We start from the raw sequence: 27,870 nt of genomic DNA on the forward strand, positions 1-27,870 counted from the left end.
GTAAGCAAAGTATTCCAAAGTTTGCTTCTGGAGACAGTTTTGTCAACAAGCTGCAGGTGTGGAGGTATGATGTTTTGGTTTGAAAAATCCATGCTGTCTGCATATTCTCTCTCTCGCTTGCTTCTAAAAAGTGGCGTGCTTTGTGTCAGTGTAGCCTGGCTAGCTTACTACTTATTGCCCTCTTGAAAAGATTCAGACAAAATACTAGACAGACTCAATCCTCTCAATCCATATCAGATGTGCGACACATTTGACAGAAGTACTGAAAGTAAACACAGATTCTGAACCTCTCCCTGTCTCTCATGATCTAGTAAAAGTTTCAGTATAACGTAGAGCACTATCATGTGTACGCACACACACACGCACAGACACACACACAGGTGTTCATTTGTAATTTGACCAGTTTCTCACAGCAGGAAAATAATTCTGCAGAAACAGGAAATGTGAATTATTGTGTTGATTATAAATTCATATACATTTTCGTAGTGGTTGACACATTTTTAGATAAATCTGACTTTATTTTTTTGTTCGAATTTACCCCTTTTTCGTGGTATCCAATTGTTAGTAGTTACTATCTTGTCTCCTCGCTACAACTCCCGTACGGGCTCGGGAGAGACGAAAGTCGAAAGCCATGCGTCCTCCGAAACACAACCCAACCAAGCCGCACTGCTTCTTAACACAGCGCGCATCCAACCCAACCAGCCGCACCAATGTGTCAGAGGAAGCACCTGGCGACCTGGTTAGCATGCACTGCACCTGGCCCGCCACAGGAGTCGCTAGTGTGCGATGTGACAAGGATATCCCTACCGGCCAAACCCTCCCTAACCCGGACGACGTTAGGCCAATTTTGCGTCGCCCCACGGACCTCCTGGTCGCGGCCGGCTGCGACAGAGCCTGGGCTCGAACCCAGAGTCTCTGGTGGCACAGCTAGCGCTGCGATGCAGTGCCCTAGACCGCTGTGCACCCGGGAGGCCCTTAAATCTGTCATTTTAAAGTGGAAATTACAAACTTCAGAAGCCTTTTTAAACCTCGAATACACTTCCTTGCTGCGCAGGAAAATTATCTGAGACAACAGAGTGATCCAATTAAGATATGACATCTGTACCCAAGTCAAGTCCATCCCAAGATGGGAAACCCTCATGTGAAGGTGTTCGCTCTGTCACCTCTTTGTCAATTAAATGGTGGACATTCTGAGCATTACCAGCCATGAGTAACTGAACTGGAAAAAAGTCCTGTGTGTCTCACCAGGTTCTTGAGCAGGGTCGACAGCTCCTTGGTCAGGGTGGAGAACTTGACGAATGCTGTTCCCAGGTCAGGGTTGTCTCTGCTGATGAAATTGCTGCCAAACTTATCTAGAGCCTGGGCATAGTTCTCCTCATTCTGGACATGGTCTGGGAGAGAGAGAGACAGAGGGAGACAACCAAGGTTAACATTTGTTTGAATTTGAAATAATGATAACAAGGGTAGTGTTGCTAGGCTTTGAGTCCCAAATTGCACCCTATTCCCTATATAAAGCACAACTTCAGTAGTGCAGTATATAGAAGGGTCCATAGGGCTCTGGTCAAAGTAGTGTATAGGGAATATGGTGCCATTTAGGACACAGCCAGGGACAGGTGATTGTGATCCAAGCATGGAAAGGGTGACATTTGCCATTGAATTATCTGGTTACAAATGCAACAGCTTAGTGTGGTTTCTAATCATTTTTACAACTTAAATCAGATGGTATTTCTGTAAAGCTCAGTATAAAGGGGTAGATCTTGCTAACTGGGTGTGGGTGAATGGGTTGAAGAGGAGCATTGGTAGACTGCCATTTCATTAGGAAAAATGATTGGTGCATGATGCAATGCGGGTAGTCTCCCATTCATTGTTATAGGAGTACAGCCCCACCAGGATCTGTCACAAATTTCTATCAGCATGTTAATGTGCAACCAGAGGAAAAAGAACTCTGGACCACCTTTACTCCACACACAGAGACCATACAAAGCTCTCCCTTGCCCTCCATTTGGCAAATCTGACAATAATTCTATCCTCCTGATTCCTGCTTACAAGCAAAAATGAAAGCAGGAAGCACCAGTGACTAGATCAATAAAAAAGTAGTCAGAGGAAGCAGATGCTAAACTACAGGACTGTTTTGCTTGCACTGGCTGGAATATGTTCCGGGATTCCTCCCATGGCATTGAGGAGTACACCACATCAGTCATTGGCTTCATCAATAAGTGCATTGATGGCGTCGTCCCGACAGTGACCGTACGAACATAACCCAACCAGAAGCCATGGATTACAGGCAGCATCCGCACTGAGTTAAAGGCTAGAGCTGCCGCTTTCAAGGAGCAGGACTCTAACCCTGAAGCTTATAAGAAATCCCCATATGCCCTCCGACGAACCATCAAACAGGCAAAGCATCCATACAAGACTAAGATCGAATTGTACTATACCGGCTCTGACGTACTACACAGCCGAGAGCTGCCCAGTGACACGAGTCTACCAGACGAGCTAAACTACTTCTATGCTTGCTACGAGTACTCCAAGCATGCACTGACCAACTAGCAAGTGACTTCATTGACATTCTGAACCTCTCCCTGTCCGACTCTGTATTACCAACATGTTCTAAGCAGACCACCATAGTCCTTGTGCCCAAGAACACTATGTTAACCTGCCTAAACGACTACCAACCCATGGCACTCACGTCTGTAGCCATGAATTGCTTTGAAAGGCTGGGCATGGCTCACATCAACACCATCCTCCCAGAAACCCTAGACCCACTCCAATTTGCATACCGCCCCAACAGATCCACAGATGATGCAATCTCTATGGCACTCCACACTCCCTTTCACACCTGGACAAAAGGAACACCTATGTGAGAGTGCTGTTCATTGACTACAGCTCAGCGTTCAACACCATAGTGCCCTCAAAGCTCATCAATAAGATAAGGACCCTGGGACTAAACACCTCCCTTTGCAAATGGATCCTGGACTTTCTGACAGACCGCCCCCAGGTGGTAAGGGTAGGTAAAAACACATCCGCCACGCTGATCCTCAACACAGGGGCCCCTCATGGGTACGTACTCAGTCCTCTCCTGTACTCCCTGTTCACTCATGACTGCACGGCCAGGCACAACTCCAACACCATCATTCAATTTGCTAATGACACAACAGATCACCGACAACGATGAGACAGCCTATAGGGAGGAGGTCAGAGACCTGGCCATGTGGTGCCAGGACAACAACCTCTCCTTCAATGTGATCAAAACAAAGGAGATGATTGTGGACTACAGGAAAAAGAGGACCGAGCACGCCCCCATTCTCATCGACTGGGCTACAGTGGAGCAGGTTGAGAGCTTCAAGTTCCTTGGTGTCCACATCACCAACAAACTAACATGGTCCAAGCACACCAAGACAGTCGTGAAGAGGGCACGACAAAACCTAATCTCCCTCAGGAAACTGAAAAGATTTGGCATGGGTCCTCAGATCCTCAAAAGTTTCTACAGCTGCACCATCGAGAGCATGGGGTTGTATAACTGACTGGTATGGCAACTGCTCGGTCTCCGACAGCAAGGCACTACAGAGGGTAGTGCAAACGGCTTAGTACATCACTGGGGCCAAGCTTCCTGCCATCCAGGACCTCTATACCAGGCGGTGCCAGAGGAAGGCCCTAAAAATTGCCAAAGACTCCAGCCACCCGAGTCATAGACTGCTCTCCCTGCTACCGCAGGGAATGCGGTACCGGAGTGCCAAGTCTAAGACTCCTGAACATCTAGTCAGATGGCTACTCAGACTATTTGCAGGGCTGTATATGGAATTGTATATGGGATTGAACTGTATCCAAAATCAGACAGGATACCTGAGCGGGGCCAGGTCAGAAAGGGTCTAGAAACCCCCTCTTCAAGGCACTAACAACCTAAAACTGACTATGTGGAGAAAAGGTTGAAACGCTGAAATATTTCGTTTCATAAGAGGGCATAATTACTCACCCAGAAAAGTCTATATAGAGATCATCCCTTTTCAATGTCTTCCACAAGCGCAACCCTCTTGTTAATGAGCCTAGAAAACTGACAAGAGAGCTTTCTCTCACCTTGGCCTGAGCTGTAGATGGCCTTGACTGATTTCTTCACCTTCTGCAGCGCAGTCCTGTCCTGATCCAAAGCCTGTAAACACAGAACGAGAGAGAGAGAAAGGGAGAGAGAGGATTGTTAAGGATTTACAATAGCATCACAGACTGAACTTTGTAACCAAAACACAACACAATTGTTATACAATAAATTATAGTCATTTCAGAGAATGAAGCTAACCCTGAACACTATGAGATTTTTACAGTGCTGGCATTGAAACTGGCATAACAATTTATCAAATGCTCAAAAAGCACCACATGACCTGAAATATGACTTATCAACATTCCAAATAAAATTCCAAACTGTTTGTTATATAAGGGTTCCATACAGTAGCATCATTAGGACAGTAGTGCCCGAGGTAGAGCAGCTGTGTCTTATAATGCCTCTCTTCTCCATGCTTCTCTGTTTCGCAAAGAGCAAGACCATGGCCCTTCTTGCTATTCTACTAGTTCTGCTATTCCGTTGGTGTTTTAAAAATATATACATCTCACAAAGCTGAGATAGGATTGAAAACACACTAGGGCTGTCCCCAACTAAGATAAATATTGGTCGACAAAGAGTCGTCTGCTCTTTCGACCAATTGATTGGTCGTATTTTTAACGTGTATATTTCCATATATAGACACATGCTATGTGTTTTAATCAAATCAACTACAGTGCCTTGCGAAAGTATTCGGCCCCCTTGAACTTTGCGACCTTTTGCCACATTTCAGGCTTCAAACATAAAGATATAAAACTGTATTTTTTTGTGAAGAATCAACAACAATCAACACAATCATGAAGTGGAACGACATTTATTGGATATTTCAAACTTTTTTAACAAATCAAAAACTGAAAAATTGGGCGTGCAAAATTATTCAGCCCCTTTACTTTCAGTGCAGCAAACTCTCTCCAGAAGTTCAGTGAGGATCTCTGAATGATCCAATGTTGACCTAAATGACTAATGATGATAAATACAATCCACCTGTGTGTAATCAAGTCTCTGTATAAATGCACCTGCACTGTGATAGTCTCAGAGGTCCGTTAAAAGCGCAGAGAGCATCATGAAGAACAAGGAACACACCAGGCAGGTCCGAGATACTGTTGTGAAGAAGTTTAAAGACGGATTTGGATACAAAAAGATTTCCCAAGCTTTAAACATCCCAAGGAGCACTGTGCAAGCGATAATATTGAAATGGAAGGAGTATCAGACCACTGCAAATCTACCAAGACCTGGCCGTCCCTCTAAACTTTCAGCTCATACAAGGAGAAGACTGATCAGAGATGCAGCCAAGAGGCCCATGATCACTCTGGATGAACTGCAGAGATCTACAGCTGAGGTGGGAGACTCTGTCCATAGGACAACAATCAGTATATTGCACAAATCTGGCCTTTATGGAAGAGTGGCAAGAAGAAAGCCATTTCTTAAAGATATCCATAAAAAGTGTTGTTTAAAGTTTGCCACAAGCCACCTGGGAGACACACCAAACATGTGGAAGAAGGTGCTCTGGTCAGATGAAACCAAAATTGAACTTTTTGGCAACAATGCAAAACGTTATGTTTGGCGTAAAAGCAACACAGCTGAACACACCATCCCCACTGTCAAACATGGTGGTGGCAGCATCATGGTTTGGGCCTGCTTTTCTTCAGCAGGGACAGGGAAGATGGTTAAAATTGATGGGAAGATGGATGGAGCCAAATACAGGACCATTCTGGAAGAAACCTGATGGAGTCTGCAAAAGACCTGAGACTGGGACAGAGATTTATCTTCCAACAAGACAATGATCCAAAACATAAAGCAAAATCTACAATGGAATGGTTCAAAAATAAACATATCCAGGTGTTAGAATGGCCAAGTCAAAGTCCAGACCTGAATCCAATCGAGAATCTGTGGAAAGAACTGAAAACTGCTGTTCACAAATGCTCTCCATCCAACCTCACTGAGCTCGAGCTGTTTTGCAAGGAGGAATGGGAAAAAATTTTAGTCTCTCGATGTGCAAAACTGATAGAGACATACCCCAAGCGACTTACAGCTGTAATCGCAGCAAAAGGTGGCGCTACATAGTATTAACTTAAGGGGGCTGAATAATTTTGCACGGCCAATTTTTCAGTTTTTGATTTGTTAAAAAAGTTTGAAATATCCAATAAATGTCGTTCCACTTCATGATTGTGTCCCACTTGTTGTTGATTCTTCACAAAAAAATACAGTTTTATATCTTTATGTTTGAAGCCTGAAATGTGGCAAAAGGTCGCAAAGTTCAAGGGGGCCGAATACTTTCGCAAGGCACTGTATAGGCACTGCACTTGTCTGATGCTTTAAGCAAACTTTTTGATGAAATAATTAAGACACAAATAACTATTCCGACTGCAATTGATTTGATTGTGCCGGACCTGGCTCAGATTTGCTGCGCTGTGTTAAAAAAAAGACAGCGATTGACTGTCTGACTAGCATCTGTTGTCTCTCTCTCCTCCCTGCAGCAGTGACCACCACAGAACATCAGCAGTGTATCGTGCTGTCCGTGTTGCTGAAACTGCAACATAATTACAGCCATTTCTGATTGAAAAGTTGTTACCGAAATTTGTATAGGAAAAACATTCTCTAATTTTCTCTAATTCCCTTTGCTCTCTTTACGTGACAATAAGGCCTGACCTATAGCATATCATAATCACATGAATAAATTGGTTTATAACAAACTCTGAACACCGTAACACATGTGACAGCAAAATGGATGCAGAGGACGAACAAATAAACTGGAAACGGGGGAATGTTTACTGGTTGCCCAGGAGGTAAAGGGGAAGTCAGATGTGTGGAATACATTTAACTAGTTGTGGGGAAATACTGGAGAAGAAGAAAAATAAGGTATGAAGCCAGCGCTGCATGCATATTATGTGTACCAAACAGGTGCTGTTAGATTACAATATCATTTTTCTGACCGTTTGTAACAATGTATACAACACAGAATAAATTATAAGTGTACCAGAGTCTGTTGAAACGTTTTGGCCTATTCATTGTTTTAGCTAATCATTCAATGGTTGCTTTGTTATTTTATTTAAAAACACTTGATTGCATTTCACATCATGAATGACTCGTATACTGTGTGATGATATGAACAAATAAATTATTGATTGATACAGTAGTCTATATAAGAATTGAAATACATGCCTAAGTAAGTTACGGTATTAAGACTAAACAGGATGCGCTCTTAGAGTGGCTTGAGAAAGTATTCACACACCTTGGCATTTTTCCTATTTTGTTGCCTTACGACCTGGAGTTAAAATTGATTTTGGGGGGGTTTGTATCATTTCATTTACACAACATGCCTACCACTTTAAAGATGCAAAATATATTTTCTTGTGAAATAAACAAGTGTGACTACCCTCCCACTCTGTCTGCCATATTCTTTCTCTTTGCTCTTGTTTTCTTTATTAGGATGTCGGCGGGAGGAGCTGGGAGGGTCGTCAGCGACATGGGACACACCTGGGCCCGGGTGTGTCCCGGGATAAATACACCTCTTCCCTATTCCTTGAGGAGACTCTCTCCATGCAGACACACTGATAGAGTTTGGTTATGGCATTTTTGTGGCTGTTTTGTTTGTTTGCTTTGGCACCTTTCAACACCCCTCATCATCACATTTAGGCACTCAAACACTCACTTACACTACTGATTACTGGCTACACACACCATTGTTAATTGTATTTAGTTTACTTCAGTTAATAAATATATTTTGTTATTCCTTATCTTCACGTTGTCTCCCTTTTTGTTACGAACTTCAAGCCGGTTCGTGACACAAGAAATAAGACAAAAAACAGAACTTGAGCATGCATAACTATTCACCCCCCAAAGTCAATACTTTGTAGAGCCACCTTTTGCACCAATTACAGCTGCAAGTCTCTTGTGGTATGTCTATAAAAGCTTGGCACATCTAGCCACTGGCATTTTTGTCCATTCTTCAAGGCAAAACTGCTCCAGCTCCTTCAAGTTGGATGGGTTCCGCTAATGTACAGCAATCTTTAAGTCATACCACAGATTCTCAATTGGATTGAGGTCTGGGATTTGACTAGGCCATTCCAAGACATTTAAATGTTTCCCCTTAAACCACTCGAGTGTTGCTTTAGCAGTATGCTTAAGGTCATTGTCCTTCTGGATGGCAAACCTTCGTCCCAGTTTCAAATCTCTGGAAGACAAACAGGTTTCCCTCAAGAATTTCCCTGTATTTAGCGCCATCCATCATTCCTTCAATTCTGCCCAGTTTCCCAGTCCCTGCCAATGAAAAACATGGTGTTCTCGGGGTGATGAGGGGTGTTGGGTTTGCGCCAAACATAGTGTTTTCCTTGATGGCCAAAAAGCTCAATTTAAAAAAAGTATATGTTTGGGGAGTCTCCCACATTCCTTTTGGCGAACACCAAACGTGTTTGCTTATTTTTTCTGGATACTCTTCCGTAAAGCCCAGCTCTGTGGAGTGTACGGCTTAAACTGGTCCTATGGACAGATACTCCAATCTCCACTGTGGAGCTTTAAAGCTCCTTCAAGGTTATTATCTTTGGTCTCTTTGTTTTCTCTCTGATTAATGCCCTCCTTGCCTGGTCTGTGAGTTTTGGTGGGTGGCCCTCTCTTTGCAGGTTTGTTGTTATGCCATATATGCCAAAAAATTATAATGGATTTAATGGTGCTCCGTGGGATGTTCAAAGTTTCTGATATTTTTTATAACCAACCCTGATCTGTACTTCTCCACAACTTTGTCCCTGACCTGTTTGGAGAGCTCCTTGGTCTTAGTGCCGCTTGCTTAGTGGTGTTGCAGACTCTGGGGCCTTTCAGAACAGGTGTATATATATATAGGTGTATACAGGTGTATACAGGTGTATATATATATATATATAGATCATGTGACACTTAGATTGCACACAGGTGGACTTTATTTAGCTAATTATGTAACTTCTGAAGGTAATTGGTTACACCAGATCTTATTTAGGGGCTACATAGCACAGGGTGTTAATTCATAGGCACACACCACTTTTTCGTTTTTTTAAATTGTAATTTATTTTAAACAAGTTATACTTTTCATTTCACTTCACCAATTTGGACTATTTTGTGTATGTCCATTACATGAAATCCAAATAAAAATCTATTTAAATAACAGGTTGTAATGCAACAAAATAGGAAAAACGCCAAGGGGATGAAGACTTTTACAAGGGTAGTGTAGGCCCACAACTCGATGGTGGTTATGCAACGCTGCTATACTAAGCCTACTAATGATATTGACATTACTTATTATTATAATGCTGATCATAATAATAATAGTAATAAGGAGATAAAGGAAAAGGGAGGGTTATTATTATAAAAAATACAAATATCGGACCATTTGGAACAGTTTAAACAACACTAAATAAATGAAATAATACCAGAGAGGCTGGTCTAATGAAAAAAAAAGTTTATTCCAGCAGAGCAAAGATTAATAAAAGCCAAATTCGTGAGGCTTGGTGCTCACAGAATCAGTAGGCTATTAAACAATCACTCAAACAGGCAACAGAAGCAGGATCTGTCTTATTTCTGTAGATATGTATATGGATGATTTATAAATTCAGGCACATTTAACAGTTAGGTTATTGATCATAGACCTAATTAAGTTGGGGTTTCCTCTCTCCTCACTTTTCTTAGACAATTAAGCCAAGGGCTGTTTTCTCTCGTCTCCTAACTCTGCTACTGACTCCACATTGTTCTCAACACCAATATGCTGGTTAACTTTTCCATTGTGCACATAGAAACATGGTCTAGGAAAAGGCGCCAATTCAACAGCGCACTGATGTGTTTCAGAACCACGGACAGCGACTGTTATCCAACGCAGGAGAAATCTTGTTTGTTTAAAATTAATATAATTTGTGCACCATGATTTGTTTTTGTTATCCATTTTTTGCTTCTGCTCGACTAAAGAAATCTAAGTCAACCAACATTCTATTGACCAAACCAGTCGACTAAATGGGGCCAGCCTTAAAAACAAACACACACACTGACTACATCTGTCCAAGGTCACTGTCTAAATGGTGATAAAATACTGGATAACTCTAACACGATCTGTTATACCTACAGTAATGAAGTCTCTAGCACTCATTTACAAGGCCATATTTCCTTGATTATGATCCGTACTGTGATTAAAGCAGATGTTTGTTTACAAAAGTAGTGCACTACTTTTGACCAGAGCCCTATGGGCCCTGGTCAAAGGGAGGGCACTAAAAAGGAAATAGGGTGCCATTTGGGACGCAACCTGCGATACTGACCTCCAGATCCTCTCACCGCACAGAGCGTCGCAATTAGGAGAACGCTGATGTCATGCTTTTATCGCCGTTGAGGGCAGAGCAACTCTGCATACACTGTCCTTGGCTCACAGCACTACTTATGCCTACTTGGAAATGCGCTTGTTTACAAAAACTCTGTGCTCTGTGGAAGTGTAGAATGTCTGCACAGATCGAAGGTTTCACTTTTGTGTTTTTCAATGCAGGGTATTCTGTATCATTCGCCACAGAGCCAGATTAAATGACTGTGAGGTTTGGTGTGCCAAAACAAATGTTCAGGTTAAGAGGATTTGATAGTATCACAAACAGTACTCACACACTCAGATGTGTAGAAGTACACACACACACACACACACACACACACACACACACACACACACACACACACACACACACACACACACACACACACACACACACACACACACACACACACACACACAAACACACACTTATGGAGATGATAAACACCAACATAAATACAGGAAATCGGGCTCCGCTGGTCACAGGGGAGGCACCCTACAACGTCGGTCGAGCTAATTAAATTTCACGATGCAATTAAGTCCGAGTCTTGGTTGTCCCCTGGACAGTTTTACGTCGCTGTTACACAATTTATGGCTGCAGTACTGTATGGCCCCGGGGCCCTTAGTGCCCTTACTCCCATTGCACTGTGCTTTGATCTCTCTCTCTCTCTCTCTCTCTCTCTAACGCAGGAGCCCGACCTGGCGCTAGTGTATGTACCGTTACCTAGTAGCCTACATACAAATACTCTCATACTGTACATGATCCTTCAGTGTGGTCCCATCTAGACTAAAATGTTCTGTGTATTAACAGAGAAGGCAACTTTGTAGAGTATGGTTGGTATAATCAACACCCTTTTCATAAATATTAGGCTGTATTCTGGAACAAATTGCTTTGGCTTTAGCAGAAAGCTGTGTTGTCTACATCTTAGCAAACATGTTTATCTCTAGTCTGTACTTGATTCGTGAAATACTAAATTATCATGACATGATGAGAATATAGGCTACTGTAGACCAAGGACACAGACAGGGTCATAGGCATCATGGTGGACCCCCTGACACCCTAATCCATGAATGATTATTCAGAGAGGCAGTAGACTGAGATGAATTCTCCAGAGGGAACAAAGGCAACGCATGCAGCAGCAGCAGGAGGAAGACTGCCTCTCTAATGGTGTCTATGTTACAGGGCAAGAGAGCGAGAGAGCGAGAGAGCGAGAGAGAGAGAGAGAGAGAGAGAGAGAGAGAGAGAGAGAGAGAGGAGCAGCTGGCACCCCCTTCAAAGGTCAACCATAATCCTCTCTGTGTCTGCGTTGCGGTAATTAAATATTCTGCTTTGATATGAACATGCTCTTACATTAGTAGGGAACATGCTATGTCGACTTGACATTACAGGGGCAGGGATATATATGTATCTATATATATGTATATATATGTGTTGTGTACCCAGGGTCCTTGCGACCACAGGAGTAGGGTTTTTAGAGGCCCTTGTCCGACTGTAGCACAAGCTTCCGTTTTTTTTTCACGCACAGAGCAAACCACCATTGAGGCCATTTTTAATTGACGATGACGCGACAGACCGTGTGTGACAACCGTATAGATTTCAGTTACGACTGAACAAGGTCAATTGCCAATGGCATTACTGCCATTCAAAATCGCTAGGCATACATCATTATCACAGAGAGCACAGTAAAGACTCATTCAAATCTGTCGTGGAAACACTTTTTTAGGTATAATGTAATATACGCAAGCAAGTGCTACCATCAAATCAATGAGGAGAAACACTAGATGTGTAGGAGGGAGGGGAATTTGGCTTTGAGCATTCAGCTCAGTCTCCAAGGGTCAAAATAGTTCAATGGAACACAGCTCACTTGGCTAACAGTCCTCCACACCCTCTGGCAACCAGTAAGAACGCATCTCAGCTCTAGCAAGAATGCCCTCACAAAGCCTGCAAACTATTCAATATAGTAAATTCTTTGTTCTGATCGACCAACAGCCAATGTTCAGCTCTGACACAATCCAGTGTGATTGGTGATTCAATGACTCAAAACAAGAGTTTAGGGGATAGAGATGTTTCATACCTAATATTCTGAAAGGGAACCTAGCCCACAGTATATGGCAGTGTGTTGATTCCCCTGTGAAACGTCTACCACCATGAAAGCTCGTATTGTGCTGGTAGCTGGTCATTGTGGCTGTGCATGACGGGAGACGGAAAGGTAGAGAAGCTACAGCTTCAACACTTCCTGGGTTGTGTCCCAAATGGCCCCCCTATTCCCTATTCCCTATATAGTGCAGTGCTGATCAAAAGTAGTGCACTACAAGTAATGCCATTTGGGACGCAGATCTGAAGTTCCTGCCCCAGGTCTTATCCTCCCAGTGCAGAGCAGACCTGGCATTTCCCCTCCACCCCTCCTTCCATAGGAAACAGGAAGCAACAGGCCTGACTGTCACTCTCTTAGTTGTAACACCATGGTATTTCACTGGCAACTTATGGTAAACCGCGTTTTGCGGATAAGTTATAGATCACAGTTACAGAAGTGTTCTCTAGATTCATTTCTCTACTGTGAAATGTGTGGATTTCTCTGTCAATTGGTACTCACTCAGTTCATAACTTTGTCACTCAGTTCATAACAAGATCAGTCACACGTACAGACAGACAGTAATGGGGTTGCCACCGAGATGTGAATGCGCTGTCTCGCACATCAGCAAGTTTCTCTAGTCTAACCATTCTGTCTATCTGTCTGTCTATCTGACATTAGTGGGCTGACACTCAAGATGACGCAGTGCCTTGTAGTGAGTTCAAGGCCCAACCCCACATGAGTCCTGGTATCACAATGTCCCCCTTAGTTTAAGAAGGCTCGTTTGTAACTAAGAGCTTCACTGTCGGCCATGCATTAAAGACCAAAATTGGTTCAAGAGAATTGTGATAAACAAAAATATATTTTATTTAAGGACCAAAAAATTGACAGCTGTGCTATAGATTGTTGGGAAGAGATGTTGGCTGTATCGATTCCATGGCACATGGTTTATGAATTGACATGCAAAACGGCAGACACAAAACAGCGGATTCAAATGTTGAATTTTTCAATTTAAATTAATATACAAAATTCTTTCAAAGAATGTAATTGTATATATGTGGGGGATACAGCCTTCCCAGCACTGCAGATTTTGCTGCGAGGTAGCAGAGATTTAGATCATTTATATTGGTACGGTCCATATGTAGCTCGTTTTTGGTCACAGGTCCAGGAATGGCTGAAGAATCGCAACTATTTCCTGGAGCTAACACTGCAGATAGCAATTAAGGGAGATTTGAAAAAGTCATAGTCAATGTGATCAATAATATAATAATTATTTCAGCAACAGAAATGTATCTTTCATTTACAATCTGTAGAAACTATGAGAATAGAAAGGTTCAGAAACTTTTGTGAAGCATCACAGCACAGTTGAAAAATATATATGGCAAATAGAAATCCAATATAGACGGTGTCAAGAGACAGATGGGAGGGGTTGAGTGGATCTGAAAGGTGTGACTAAAAACAACAAGATAACTCATGTAAAATATACTGTGTCCATAAAATGTATATAGGTTCAGAACTTTTGTGAAACAGCACAGTTAAAAATATATGGCAAATAGGATTAAAAACAATTAAAAACAAACAAAAGATAACTATATATATATATATATATATATATATATATATATATATATATATATATATATATGAGTGACATTTTTTCCCCACCCATTTTAGAACAAGGCTGTAACGTAACAAAATATGGAAAAAGGGAAGGGGTCTGAATGGAAAGATATTCAGACCCCGTCCCTTTTTCCATATTTTGTTACGTTTCAGCCTTGTTCTAAAATGGGTGGGGAAAAAATGTCACTCATCTATCTACACACAATACCCCATAATGACATAGCAAAAACAGGTTTTTAGACATTTTTGCTAATTTAATACAAATAAAAACCTAAAATACCTTATTTACACAAGTATTCAGACCCTTTGCTTTGAGACTCAAAATTGAGCTCGGGTGAATCCTGTTTCCATTGATCATCCTTTAGATGTTTCTACAACTTGATTGGAGTCCACCTGTGGTAAATTACATTGATTGGACATTATTTGGAAAGGCACACACCTGTCTATATAAGGTCCCACAGTTGACAGTGCATGTCAGAGCAAAAACCAAGCCATGGGGTCAAAGGAATTGTACTTAGAGCTTCGAGACGAGGCACAGATCTGTGGATAGGGTACCAAAAAATGTCTGCAGCATTAACCTGTTGAGTGTAGGGGGCAGTATTTTGATGTTTGGATGAAAAACATACCCAAATGAAACTGCCTATTTCTCAGGCCCAGAATCTAGAATATGCATATAATTGTCAGATAGGATATAAAACACTCTAAAGTTTCCAAAAATGTCAAAATATTGTCTGTGAGTATAACAGAACTGATATTGCAGGCGAAAACCTGAGGAAAATCCAACCCTTGCGTGCTGTTTTCCCTGAAATCTCTCTGTTCCATTGCCTGCCTTCGCTCCATTTAAAGGGATATCAACCAGATTCCTTTTCCTATGGCCTCCACATGTTGTGAACAGTCTTTAGACATTTATTTTGAAAAATGAGAGAGAAAGATCACATCGCGTCATTGTATGGCTGGGTGCCAGCAGAGTTTTGCATGCGCAAAAGCTTGGAGCAGACATTTTCCTTCTCTCTCCTATTGAAGAAGGTACAGTCCGGTTGAAATATTATCAATTATATATTGTAAAAACAACCTGAGGGTTGATTATAAAAAACGTTTGACATGTTTCTACGAGCTTTACGGATACTACTATTTGGAAATTTTCGTCTGCCCGGGCGCGACCGCTCGAGCCTGTGGATTTCTGAACATAACGCGCCAACCAAATGGAGGTATTTTGGATATAAAAATTATCTTTATAGAAAAAAATTAACATTTATTGTGTAACTGGGAGTCTCGTGAGTGCAAACATCCGAAGATCATCAAAGGTAAGCTATTCATTTTATTGCTTTTCTGACTTTCGTGACCAATCTACTTGGCTGCTAGCTGTTTGTAATGTTTTGTCTGCTGAGAGAGATGTCCTTACATAAACGCTTGGTATGCTTTCGCCGAAAAGCTTTTTTGAAATTTGACACGCCAGGTGGATTAACAACAAGCTAAGCTGTGTCTTGCTATATTGCACTTGTGATTTCATGAAAATGAAATATTTTTAGTAATTTAATTTGAATTTGGTGCTCTGTAATTCAGCGGATGTTGACGAAAATGATCCCGATAACGGGATGGGCGCATCAATAAGTTTTAAAGGTCCCCAAGAACACAGTAGCCTCCATCATTCTTAAATGGAAGAAGCTTGGAAACATCAAGACTCTTCCTAGACCTGGCCGCCCGGGCAAACTGAGCAATCGGGGGAGAAGGACCTTGGTCAGGTATTCTGGTATTTGGTATTTTATTAGGAACCCCATCAGCTGTTGCAAAAGCAGCAGCTACTCTTCCTTGGGTCCACACAAAACATGAAACATAATACAGAATGACATAATACAGTACATCATTAGACAAGAACAGCTCAAGGACAGAACTACATACATTTGTTTTTAAAGGCACACATAGCCTACATATCAATGCATACAAAGGTGTTGCTTTATCTGTTTTTTGAAACCATATTTGCTGTTTATTTGAGCAATATGAGATGGAAGGCAATTCCATGCAATAAGGGCTCTATATAATACTGTATCTTTTCATGAATTTGTTCTGGATTTAGGGACTATGAAAAGTCCCCTGGTGGCATGTCTGGTGAGTAAGTGTGTGTGTCAGAGCTGTGTTTAAGTTGACTATGCAAACAATTTGGGATTTTAAACACATGAATGTTTCTTATGACATTCCATACCCAGAGACATCACCAAGAACTCGATGGTCACTCTGACAGAGCTCCAGAGTTCTTCTGTGGAGATGGGAGAACCTTCCAGAAGGACAACCATATCCACCAATCAGGCCTTTACGGTAGAGTGGCTCGACGAATGCCACTCCTCAGTAAAAGGCACATGACAGCCCGCTTGGAGTTTGCAAAAATGCACCTAAAGTACTCTCAGACCATGAGAAACTGAACTCTTTGGCCTGAATGCCAAGCGTCAGGTCTGGAGGAGACCTGGCACCATCCCTATGATGAAGCATGGTGGTGGAAGCATCATGCTGTGGGGATGTTTTTCAGCGGCAGGGACTGGGAGACTAGTCAGTATCGAGGGAAAGATAAACGGAGCAAAGTACAGCGAGATCCTTGATGAAAACCTGCTCCAGAGTGCACAGGACCTCAGACTGGGGCGAAGGTTCACCTTCTTAAAGGGCAAGGATCCTAAGCACACAGCCATGACAATGCAGGAGTGGCTTTGGGCCAAATCTCTGAATGTCCTTGAGTGGCCCAGCCAGAGCCCGGACTTGAACCCAATCGAACCTGAAAATAGCTGTGCAGCGACGATCCCCATCCAACCTGACAGTGCTTGAGAGGATGTGCAGAGAAGATTTGGAGAAACTCCCCAAATAAAGGGGTTCCAAAGTTGTAGCGCAATACCCAAAAAGACCCTAGGCTGAAATCGCTGCCAAAAGTGCTTCAACAAAGTACTGACTAAAAGGTCTGAATACTTATGTAAATGTCATATTTTAATAAAAAAATATATATAAATTTGCAACAAATAAAGCTTTGTCATTATGGGGTATTGTGTGAAGATTGATGAGGGGGGAAAAACGATTTAATACATTTTAGAATAAGGCTGTGAAAAGGTGGAAAAAGTCAAGGGGTCTGAATACTTTCCAAATGCACTGTATATATAAACAATATATATATGGTGGATTGGAAATGATGCAGACAATTACATTGGTGGAAGCTATAATCTATAAAGAAATAAAGAAATCGTACACGAGAGGGCATGCTAAACTACTTTTTTAGCATGGCTGTCATAGGTACGAGCTGGAGCCGAGTACCGTATATATCCATAAGAAGTTCATGATTTCGACTGGCTGAAAAAAAGATGTCAGTCTCGTCCTGACAGGTGGAGATCAAATTTCAATATTGAAACTATTTTGCAAATGTTGAAAGACAGTCAGCAACGTTTGTACAACCCCTCATTGTTGCAAACCAAATGTTAGGCTAGAAGCAAGGGGAAATAATGTCTAGATGCCTTTTACAGTGGAGACGTGTCTGTCGCCCTGTATCAGCATTGTAACTTATTACAGCTTCAGTGTCTACTTAACTGAAAATATCTGCTGCATACCCCTCACTCCCCAATCAAACTGGGTGAGGTTAAATAAGACGTACATTTTGGTGTAAAAGTGTAAAAGTGTATTTATCTATTTCCTCGTATGTTTTTTCTACTTTTTATTGCACTGCTCAACCAGCGATTAGAAATACCTATACTAGCATTGATTTCTCGGTTTGGTAAGATGCGATTTTCCCAACAAGAAAATGTCATATGAATACGGAATAATTCAAGAGAATGAGACGTTTCATCATAGCCAGGTTTTACATAACACAATGATTGCAGACTATGTGCAGGTTTTGTACCTCAACAACATTCACAACTCAGGACAGATGTGGTAAGCTGAATTAATGATGTAGTTTTGGCTTTTTAGAATTGGCCCCTGTGTCACATACAGGCAAATGAAACAGAACAGTGTACATCGGCATATTGCATTACTTGACTCTCTCACACTGACGTCCCATCACATTTTCCACGCTAGTTCAACCGCATAACTGTCATTTAAAAGTGCATGCAAAGGGCCGTAAAAAAATATAATATAAATATGTATATATATATATATATCATATAAAAATGTTTGTTAGGTAAACTGTCAGCATTATAAATTGTGACTCATAATCCCCCGAGCGAGGCAGTACCTCTAACAAGGGGGGTTAAATCGGAGGTCACGGTTTAAAAGTGCCATGTAAGCCCATCAGATCTGATGGCTCTGTCATTGCTGAACTCCATTAGAGAGCGAGAGGAGAAGGCTGGCGATCGCATGGTGGGGGTGTCCGAGTCAGTTTAACACCAGTGGTCTTCAATGGAAGGCCCCAGACAGATGTGGAAACCCCCTGGCCACTCCGTATCCCACACCCTCCCTTTGCCTAAATCAGGGAAAGAGCAGGGATCACAGCCCTAAAAGCTAAACATGGTCAGGGGCTAATCCACTGCTAATAGCCCTTGATGATGCAGTGCAACTGTGGCAGGAAGGGAAGGTAGGCCAACAGCTGGAAGCTCCGACCAGAGACCGATTATCCGATTTCCCTGATCTCTCAGACAGCAAACAAACCAACAAACAAGAAACTGAAACAGCATCCAAACACAAAGCCCCCAAACCCTCCCGCTGTGAAAGAGACACGCCACAGATAGATTCGATAATATCCCTGGAGGATTTCTTTAAGGAGGTTTGGAAAGGGTGTGTTGGGGTCCTAACCGGGTCACAACACGTCTTCGTCCTGAGGCGTGGCAAATTGGCAATGGGACGCTTGGATTTCGGCCAGTGTCTGAACCCGTATTGAAACAAAAGAACCCTAAATCTGCATTTTCTTTTCCTTCATTTACAACAAGCCCCTCCTTTTCTCTATGAGTTCATGAGTGCTGGGGTCAATGGCTTTCCTCTAGGACTGTGAGAGTCAAGGCCTGGGGGTTGGGGAAGGCAGCGTTGACACTAATGGATGCTCTTATTCTGGCCTGAGGGGTAAACACTCCAACGCTGACGCTCTGCTTCAAGAGGAGACGGTGGTGTTGAGCCCCGGTGTGTGTGTGCGTGCACGCGGTTGTGTGTATGTTGTCAGCTGGGCATTTGATATAGCATTTCATCTGAAGTGCTGAACATGCATGCCAGGAGATGGCTTGTTGGCTAAGATGTGGAGTTACACAAGCTTGCTCCCTCAGAACGGCAAGGTTTCCCTGGTGCCTACAGAGGTCACTCTGTCCCCCTGGAACTGCCTTAACACTGGCTTAGGACAGTTGATAACAACAATGAGAGGAAATCTTACAACATTAACATGATGTTGTCTAAGAGGACTGGTCTAGACCGATCCTACTTCAGACATGACTATCTCCTGAATGTGACATTATCATGCAGTAGAAGGGAGGCCATCATGTCTGAGGTTGAGAGGAAAGAGTGAGGAGATACTCAGTAAAAATATCCCTGTTTGGTATTTGCTACGGCTCAAGTGTGTGGATATCACCGTGGCCAGTGAGAATGTATACACTTGTGGTTTTGGAATAGCGGCTCTTTCACCGACAAAATCCCATAAACTGTAAAACTTTATACATGTCCTTAGAAAACGTCAAGGAATGATGTAAAGCGCAGGAATCTAGGCTGTGACTCTGGTATGGTTCAGGTCCATGTGGTGTGGAATGGAACGAAAACACTTAGGGACTAGAAATAATACGCTACTTCTGTTAGTGTGTTTTATTGAAGCGGGGTGAGCGGCTCATTCCTTGGCTCTCACAGCCAGATGCCTTTGGATTTACTGCTTGTGGTTTGAGGGCAGGAAGCTGAGTTGGTAGTGGTAGAGATATCAGCCAATCACTGATCAGATAAGAGCAAGATTAATAATACAATTGTTACTTTGAGTTGAATGGTTTGTTTGTGTTACTGGCGGAATTGGAGTTCGGCTTACTGTACTCAGACCCTCAGGCCTCATTGCTGACCTAGATCACACTGGTGAGAGAGGCTATTAGATCTTTTTGTGACCGTTTCAATGTTTTCAGACTATTTTCCTCCCTGTTGATGGTGTTATAAATCAATAAGTTGGCTTGGTTGATAACAAAAGAAAGTAGTTCAATGAGAGGTGGCTGTCTGTACTGCGCCTGAAGTATTTCTTTTGGATTCATGTCTTTGAAGTGAACGAACAGAGAATGAGTTTAGCTTAAGAGGTCTTGAACCTGAAAATGTTTTCGGTCACACGAAAGGAATTGCCCCGTACCCTATGCTACTTCAGTTAGTGATTGACATTTTGGTCAAGTTTTCTTACAGGGAACGTCAAGCCACTCTCAAGTTGACCTGCTCTCCATTTTATTCAGGTGACGGAGAGAGAGTAGGCAAGCGTAGCCCATATCTAGTGAACAGAGTTCATGGTTCATCATGAACTCTGTGACTGTCATTCACTGAAGTTACTGGGTTGATGTGGACAGTTGGGTTTAAGAGGAAACCTTTGCTTCTCTTGGCCATGGACAGGCAATTCAGCCTTATGCGGATAGCTCCGTGGTGAATGTTTTCCATGAAAGATGTCAAATATTGTCATATAATTATAAATACTGTTTATACAGATTTTATACCCATTTCTGTATAAATAGCCTCTAAAATATATGTAAACAGACCATAAATGTCTCAGATGATTTTGTATTTGTTTTTATAGCTGTGAGTGCTATTATATGACACAGTATCAGTACTTGTTGCATTTACAACTTGTCTAAGTCCTATCAACAACTGATTTGAGCCAGTGTTGAAACCTGGAACCTGACCACACTCGACACGGCTGAGCAGCCACCCTCTTCAGCCTTAACTCAACACATGTCCCCTTCTCTGCCCTGCCTCCCTCTCTGGCCAACACCTGAGGCAGGCTATCACACAAAAGCTGCCTTAAATATTTCTATGTGAGATAGTCTGACCTCAGTTACTTTTGGAAATGTTACATCCGCCTATTTCCCTTGTCCTGGCTCGGAAAGTTCAGGCTTCCCCCAGCTCCAGGCCAGAGAAAGGGATGTTCACTCATGTCCTGCCAATGAAATCTGTTCTCCGCCCTTCCTGTTAGAATCGTGCCCCATTTTTTGACAAATGGGGAAGACAACATTTTCAGTTGTAGAGGCATATGCTCTTGTCAAAGTCTAACCACTTTGGTGGCTTTGTGATTGTTTGAGCCACACTAGGGATGGCCACAGTTATTAGAATATTAGAATATCTGAACAGACATTAGTATTCGATTACTTGCCAGAGTATTCATTAAAAAAAGATAGATAGATAGATAGATAGATAGATAGATAGATAGATAGATAGATAGATAGATAGATAGGCCTATTTTAATGAAAAGGCATTGTCTAAAATGTAATGAATATTATCTATGTGGCATTGCTACATACATTATGTCGCAATGGATTAATGTCTTTAAAGTGAACGAACGGAGAATCGGATGGACCATGCAATTAAACATTTTAATAAAACAACAGTTTTATGACAGTTTTTATGAGTGAGCCTCACAATAGAAAGATGTACCGGTAGCCTTCACACTTTTCACGTGTGTGGCTTGTTATTGTCGGTCAATCAAAGCAGCACTACCGTCAGAGGCTCCATGTGTAGCAAGTGAAGTGGGAGATTGCTAATCAATGCAAATGGAATAACAATTACGGAATTAAATTGGCTAAATAAGAAGGAGTAGGCCACAATGATCAATCAACAGGTAGGCTGTTGTTAAATATGAATTGAGTTGTTGTAGACAAGGACACTGGGAGCACAGCAAAATAACCTCAATTAGACTCGCTAGCTAGCTGGCTAACTAACTTAGCTGGCTAGTGTCGCTAGCTAGCTTCTTTACATTAATTTGATGCAGTCAAGACGGACACTACCAGATCAGATGCTAGATAACCTATAGCAGAAACAAGTTTGTCTAACTTACGCGAGTCGGTTTGTCTACTTTTTCTCAATTCAATTCAATTCAATTCAAGGGCTTAATTGGCAATGGAAACATATGTTAACATTGCCAAAGCAAGTGAAGTAGATAATAAACAAAAGTGATATAAACAATAAAAATAAACAGTAAACATTACACTCACAGAAGTTCCAAAATAATAAAGACATTTCAAATGTCATATTATGTATATATACAGTGTTGTAACGATGTGCAAATAGTGAAAGTACAAAAGGGAAAATAAATCAACATAAATATGGGTTGTATTTACAATGGGCCTCTGTGTCTCTCTCCCTCCTGTGACACACCGGTCCCTCTCCCACCTGTCTGTGCTGAAACAACAAGCCGAGTACACCGCCTCTCCTGAGTTGTGCGTGCAAGTTCACATTGATGTTAAAAAAAAATATATACTTTATTTCTTCTTTACCATGCATTTAGACTATCCGGATAACAGAAAAAAAATTGTGATATTCGAATAGTGAAATCATTTCAAATGCCCATCTCTAAGCCACGCTATCTTCACCCTGGTCTTAGCAAATCACAGCTATAAAGACACTTCCAATAGCTGGTTCAAATACAACTGGACTTTGCAGCAGTCTGCCACTTTGACCTCCACCCAACACATTCGTGCTCATCGTGATGATATAACATTTCACCAGTGTCATCAGTCTTGTACTTGGCTCACCTTCAAGATGTATGTCTTTCGATTTTATGTATCCTGTGCTTGTGCGTTTGTCTGATCACATTTGAGCTCTTTTTATTTTATTTACATTTTTGGAGGGGTTGGATCAACTTTAATATTGCAGATAGATTGTAGCTTCCATCAATGTAATTGTCTTCATCATTTCCAATCCCTTATATATTTTTGGGGTAAATATATACGCTACCGTTCAAAAGTTTGGGGTCACTTGGAGGCCATTTTGAGCCTGCAATCGAACCCACAAAAATGCTGATGCTTCAGATACTCAACTAGTCTAAAGAAGACCAGTTTTATTGCTTTTTTTAATTAGCACAACAGTTTTCATCTGTGCTAACATAATTGCAAAAGGGTTTTCTAATGATAATTTAGCCTTTTAAAATGATAAACTTGGATTAGCTAACACAACGTGCCATTGGAACATAGGAGTGATGGTTTCTGATATTGGGCCTCTGTACGCCTATGTAGATATTCCATAAAAAATCGTCCGTTTCTGGCTACAATAGTCATTTACAACATTAACAATGTCTACACTGTATTTCTGATCAATTTGATGTCGTTTTAATGGACAAAAAAATTGCTTTTCTTTCAAAAACAAGGACATTTCTCAGTGACCCCAAACTTTTGAACGGTCGTGTTCATTCAGCTCTGGCTGTGATCTCAAAAAAAGCACATCAACTCACAACCACTCCTGCTGTAAACACAGTCCAGTTCAAAGTGAATGGCACAGATCCATATATGGAAATTGACTATTTGCATATAGGGATACGGCAGCTCTGATTGGTTATGGCGCACTGGTCTGTGTAGAGTATGGGCCTGAGTCGTGCCTATCAATGCAATAGAATCCTACTCCAATGTGCTCTGCCTACAAGAAAATCTCTTTCATAGTTCCTTTTGTTTTCGGCATGTCGCATTAAAAGTGGCTAATATTGCCTTGATTCGATCACAATTCGCACGGTAGAGGGAAAAGTTGATCGAGGGAAAAGTTGATCGTGTTAACTATAGGGAAAACTAGAAAGTTGAGTAAAGTTCAATATTGTGCTTCTCTGGGCAGGCTGATATTTCTTCTGCCCGGCAGTCTCGGGGAGCTGCGCGTGTTGCGCTTTTAGAGGGAACATTGGTCTCAAATAGATATATCAAATAGATATCAATATCAAATAGATATCAATATCAAATAGATATTACCAAAATGTCCACATTGTATCGGATGAGAATAGAGGTCAAATATGCCAAGATCAGGATAAGTTGGAACTGCAAGTTTCTCATTGGAAAAAGCTGCGGAAATCTTCTTCCGATTTCCCTTAGAAAGGGAGGGAAGCTTAACTAACCCTGTCTGCACATGAAGTCCTTCTCCACACATTTCTCTGAACCTTTCAGGGAATTGAATTGCAGATGAGAATGAATATCGTCTAACCATTCTTTAGAACATTCCTCATGTATTATTGGGCATAGGTGTGAATTAACCCAACAAGCTTCCATTACTGCCCTCAACACCATAATGATGTCACTTCCTGTTATCCAAGACGGCACATAAGAACGCGGCTCTGGTTATTATTAGCCATCTATCTTGCCCATCTCGCTGTTCATTGTTTTCCATATTTCATTTTAGCACTGATCCAAACATAAACAGTAAACACGTAAGGGAGCTGTTCCCTGTTGTGACTGGGCGAACTGGGTTGTGTTAATAAGGTCAGTGCTGGTATGAGGGGGGGAATCGTGAACCTCTTTGTCTCTCCAAGCAGCCACCCATAAATAATTCAGGTGTGGAGTTGGAGTAAGAACTTTGTATGTCGCTGCAGCTCTCCCTCTCTGCACCTTTAGATGACTGTGTGTTTAGAAGCCTGAGGAGGGAGGCTGACGACTGTTCTCCTCTACTTGCAGGTCAGCTCTCCCCCCTCAGGTTACACCATGAAATATTCACCCTGAACCTTTGCATAATTGACCTCATCAACATAATGAGGAAATTACTTGGAGACCTTGGAAAAAGGTGTGTGGTGAGGACAGGAGCGGGTCTTGGGGTATGGCTTTCTAAGTGCTCTGCACTCAAACAGAGTGAATGAAGATGGGAAGAAGTTATTAGGGGCCTTCTTTACCATTTCTGTGAAGAGAGAGATGAGAGAATGGCCTCCCAAGTTTCCTCACTGGTTATGTTGAAAATGTAGACAATAACAAGCAGGCCTACTTTAATACATTAATGTCTTTGGTTGTTTCTCTTCAAATACTACATGACTAACCTTTTTCACCCAAATTATTTCCAGAGGTCATGGCAATGCTGCAGGAGTCCTGGAATACTATAAAACTTTTACAGAGTTGGAGATCCATAAAGTGTGTGAGGAGGAATGCCATCTAGAAGGTGGATGTCGTATCCCAGTGCAGGAACCCTGACGAGGTGTTCTGCTCTTTACTCATTTTAGATCAATGTTTCGGGAAAAAGCTTGATTCAATGGCATCTTGTCTTTGTTCAAAGAAGAAAGAGTATACGTGTCACGCCCTGGCCATAGAGAGGCTTTTTATTCTCTATTTTGGTTAGGCCAGGGTGTGACTAGGGTGGGCATTCTATGTTCTTTTTTCTATGTTTTTGTATTTCTTTGTTTGGCTGGGTGTGGTTCTCAATCAGAGGCAGCTGTCTATCGTTGTCTCTGATTGAGAAACATAGTTAGGTAGCTCTTGCCCACATGGTTTTGTGGGTAGTTGTTTTCTGTTTTTGTATTCTGTACCAGACAGAACTGTTTCGGTTTCGTTCATTCGCTCTTTTTTTTTTCATTCAGTGTTCAATTCATAAATAAAGATGAACACGTACCACTCTGCACCTTGGTCCTCACCTTCTTCAACCCACGACAGCCGTTACAATACGTTCCTGCTCTTTTTTTTTTGTTGCCAGTCAATGGTTCCCGTCATGTGATCTGGGCTAGGACTTAAGAGTGGTTACCGCTACAGCCCGGGCAGGGAGCACATGGCGGCCCATCCAACAGATGTTTTTCGTTTGTGATGCAGTCTCTCATTCTGAGCTGGAAGGCACAGAGCCAGAAAGGTGATTCATGACGCGAGCCTTTCCTTGTTACACTAAACGAAAAAAATGCGCTCCGTGTGGAGAATAAACATGGGTCCGGTTCTGTTTTACAGATTTTTCTATTATTGTACTATAAACCTTCGGGGAGAGACATTTGGAACTTCTAAATGCTATGACACATTGCCCATGACCAGCCATTCTGAGAGAAAAGGCTAATTTGTCAACCATTTCGTACATCTGTGCAGCATGTACTATTAACTTTCCATCTAAGCATACTGTATACTGTATATTCCATTTACTATGGCTCTTTCTATGTGGAGGACTTTATTAACTTGAGGTCACTGATAATAACATTGCTATCACTATTGGGTGAGAAACAATACACAGAGATTGTCTTATATGTTATTTAATTGAAACCCAAGTTCTCTGACTACTTTAGGGTGTTTCTTTAGCCTTGTTTTCAGAGGATGCAGCAACATCTTAGCATTTGTCTTAGTTCTCAACAAGCCTGGCTGTAGTGTATATGACAGTCTGCTGTTTCTTGGCGTGGAGGAGTGGCAAAACGCAATGGATTGAAATACTGAATCTACAAAACTTCTCTGTTCTCTCTCTTGCCTCCTTACTACACATTGGAAATTGAGGATGAGACCACTGACACTGTGATATAGAATCGATTAGGGAGAGCAATGATTATCAGCATTGATTATCTGCCATGGCTGCTATTTATATACACTTTGTGAGAACATTAAACCAGGGACTTCAAGAGATGCAAGATTGACTTCATCACTATTTTATTCAGCCAAAAATGAGATTGTGTTGGTTTTCATAGGGAATGGCAAAGGTGCATGCTGCTGGCCTTCTATGTTGCCCCATTTCCTAAAGGCAAAGACACCCCAGATAGGTGTGGTATAGGGATGCATGGCTCCCCATGGTCTCCACCTGTCTCACCGGATTACACTCACCTTGCTAATCAGATGTGTGTGTGTGTGTGTGTGTGTGTGTGTGTGTGTGTGTGTGTGTGTGTGTGTGTGTGTGTGTGTGTGTGTGTGTGTGTGTGTGTGTGTGTGTGTGTGTGTGTGTGTGTGTGTGTGTGTATGTGTGTGTGTGTGTGTGTGTGTGTGTGTGCATGCGTGTGTGCGTAGGCCATACATACATGCATGCGTGTGAGCGAGCTCTTCCAGCACTAATTGCGATTGAAGGGGGAGGCTGCAGCTCGATGCACAGTACTATCAAAACATGCTGAGGTTCAGAATCAGGCTGATGTTAATGCTATATGTGTGGAGCCATTCCAATTCGGAATCACTGTAAATGCCAATATCTCTCAGTGAGTGGCTGGAGGCTGGAGGGTTTGCTGCTCCATCCGTCCCCACCCCCACTCTGTATGGAGACAGCCAACATGCTCTGCTGCTACAGCCTGGCTACTCTACTCTCCTCTATCATATCCAATCCTCCCCCTCTGCCTGGCAACACCAGCCAGCAGCAGTAGGAGCAAAACTAGCTTAATCGAACTGCACTGAATAAAAATAGGCTTCAGCATGAGCAAACCACAGAAGACTATCATGACATCATCACTACACTACAAATTGCAAAAAAAACATTTATGCTGATATTTTGGATACCATTATTGTATGTTGTAACATTGTAACTCAGCACAGTTCTTTGACAGTGTGTTATACAGAGCATGTTCACATCACATTATTAGGCTTTGAAAGAATAGGATACATATGAACTGGATATAGGCTGTTTTGCTTCTAGTAGGCCGGGGTAGGGCAGAGACAGAACTAACTGATTCTTCAAGCTTGTCAAGGAGAGTAAACTAGGCTTCAGTGGTATACCGTATATACCGTATATCGGAGAATTTTGAAATACAGAAATTCAATACTGTAAAAACAAAAAATATATATATATATTCAACATATTTTTATTGGGTTTGGGGCCCCTAAAGTTCAGGGGGATTCTTAGCCAATGCTTATAACTAACCATAAGTTAACAATCTTAGATAGACCAAATAAATTAAATCCAGCTCAGGGCTCCAGCTATCCATTTGGTTTGCTAACTTGCTAGCTAAGTGGCTCGCTTGCGAGATCAATCTTCTTGGTTACAGCAGAGACAAT

At 41.9% G+C, this 27,870-nt stretch overlaps 1 protein-coding gene across 1 annotated transcript in view; it reads right to left on the reverse strand.

The window, feature by feature from the left end:
* LOC139420474 (arf-GAP with SH3 domain, ANK repeat and PH domain-containing protein 1-like) overlaps positions 1-27,870 on the reverse strand; it is a 77,711-nt gene that overhangs the window by 46,983 nt on the left and 2,858 nt on the right. Inside the window, exons 4-5 of the mRNA XM_071170658.1 lie at positions 4,072-4,144; positions 1,246-1,391 (exon numbers count right to left, since the gene is read on the reverse strand). Coding sequence (XP_071026759.1) covers positions 1,246-1,391; positions 4,072-4,144 — 219 coding nt within the window. The remainder of the gene's footprint in view (positions 1-1,245; positions 1,392-4,071; positions 4,145-27,870) is intronic.

Source organism: Oncorhynchus clarkii, chromosome 11 (assembly GCF_045791955.1).
Source record: "Oncorhynchus clarkii lewisi isolate Uvic-CL-2024 chromosome 11, UVic_Ocla_1.0, whole genome shotgun sequence".
NCBI lineage: Eukaryota > Metazoa > Chordata > Actinopteri > Salmoniformes > Salmonidae > Oncorhynchus > Oncorhynchus clarkii.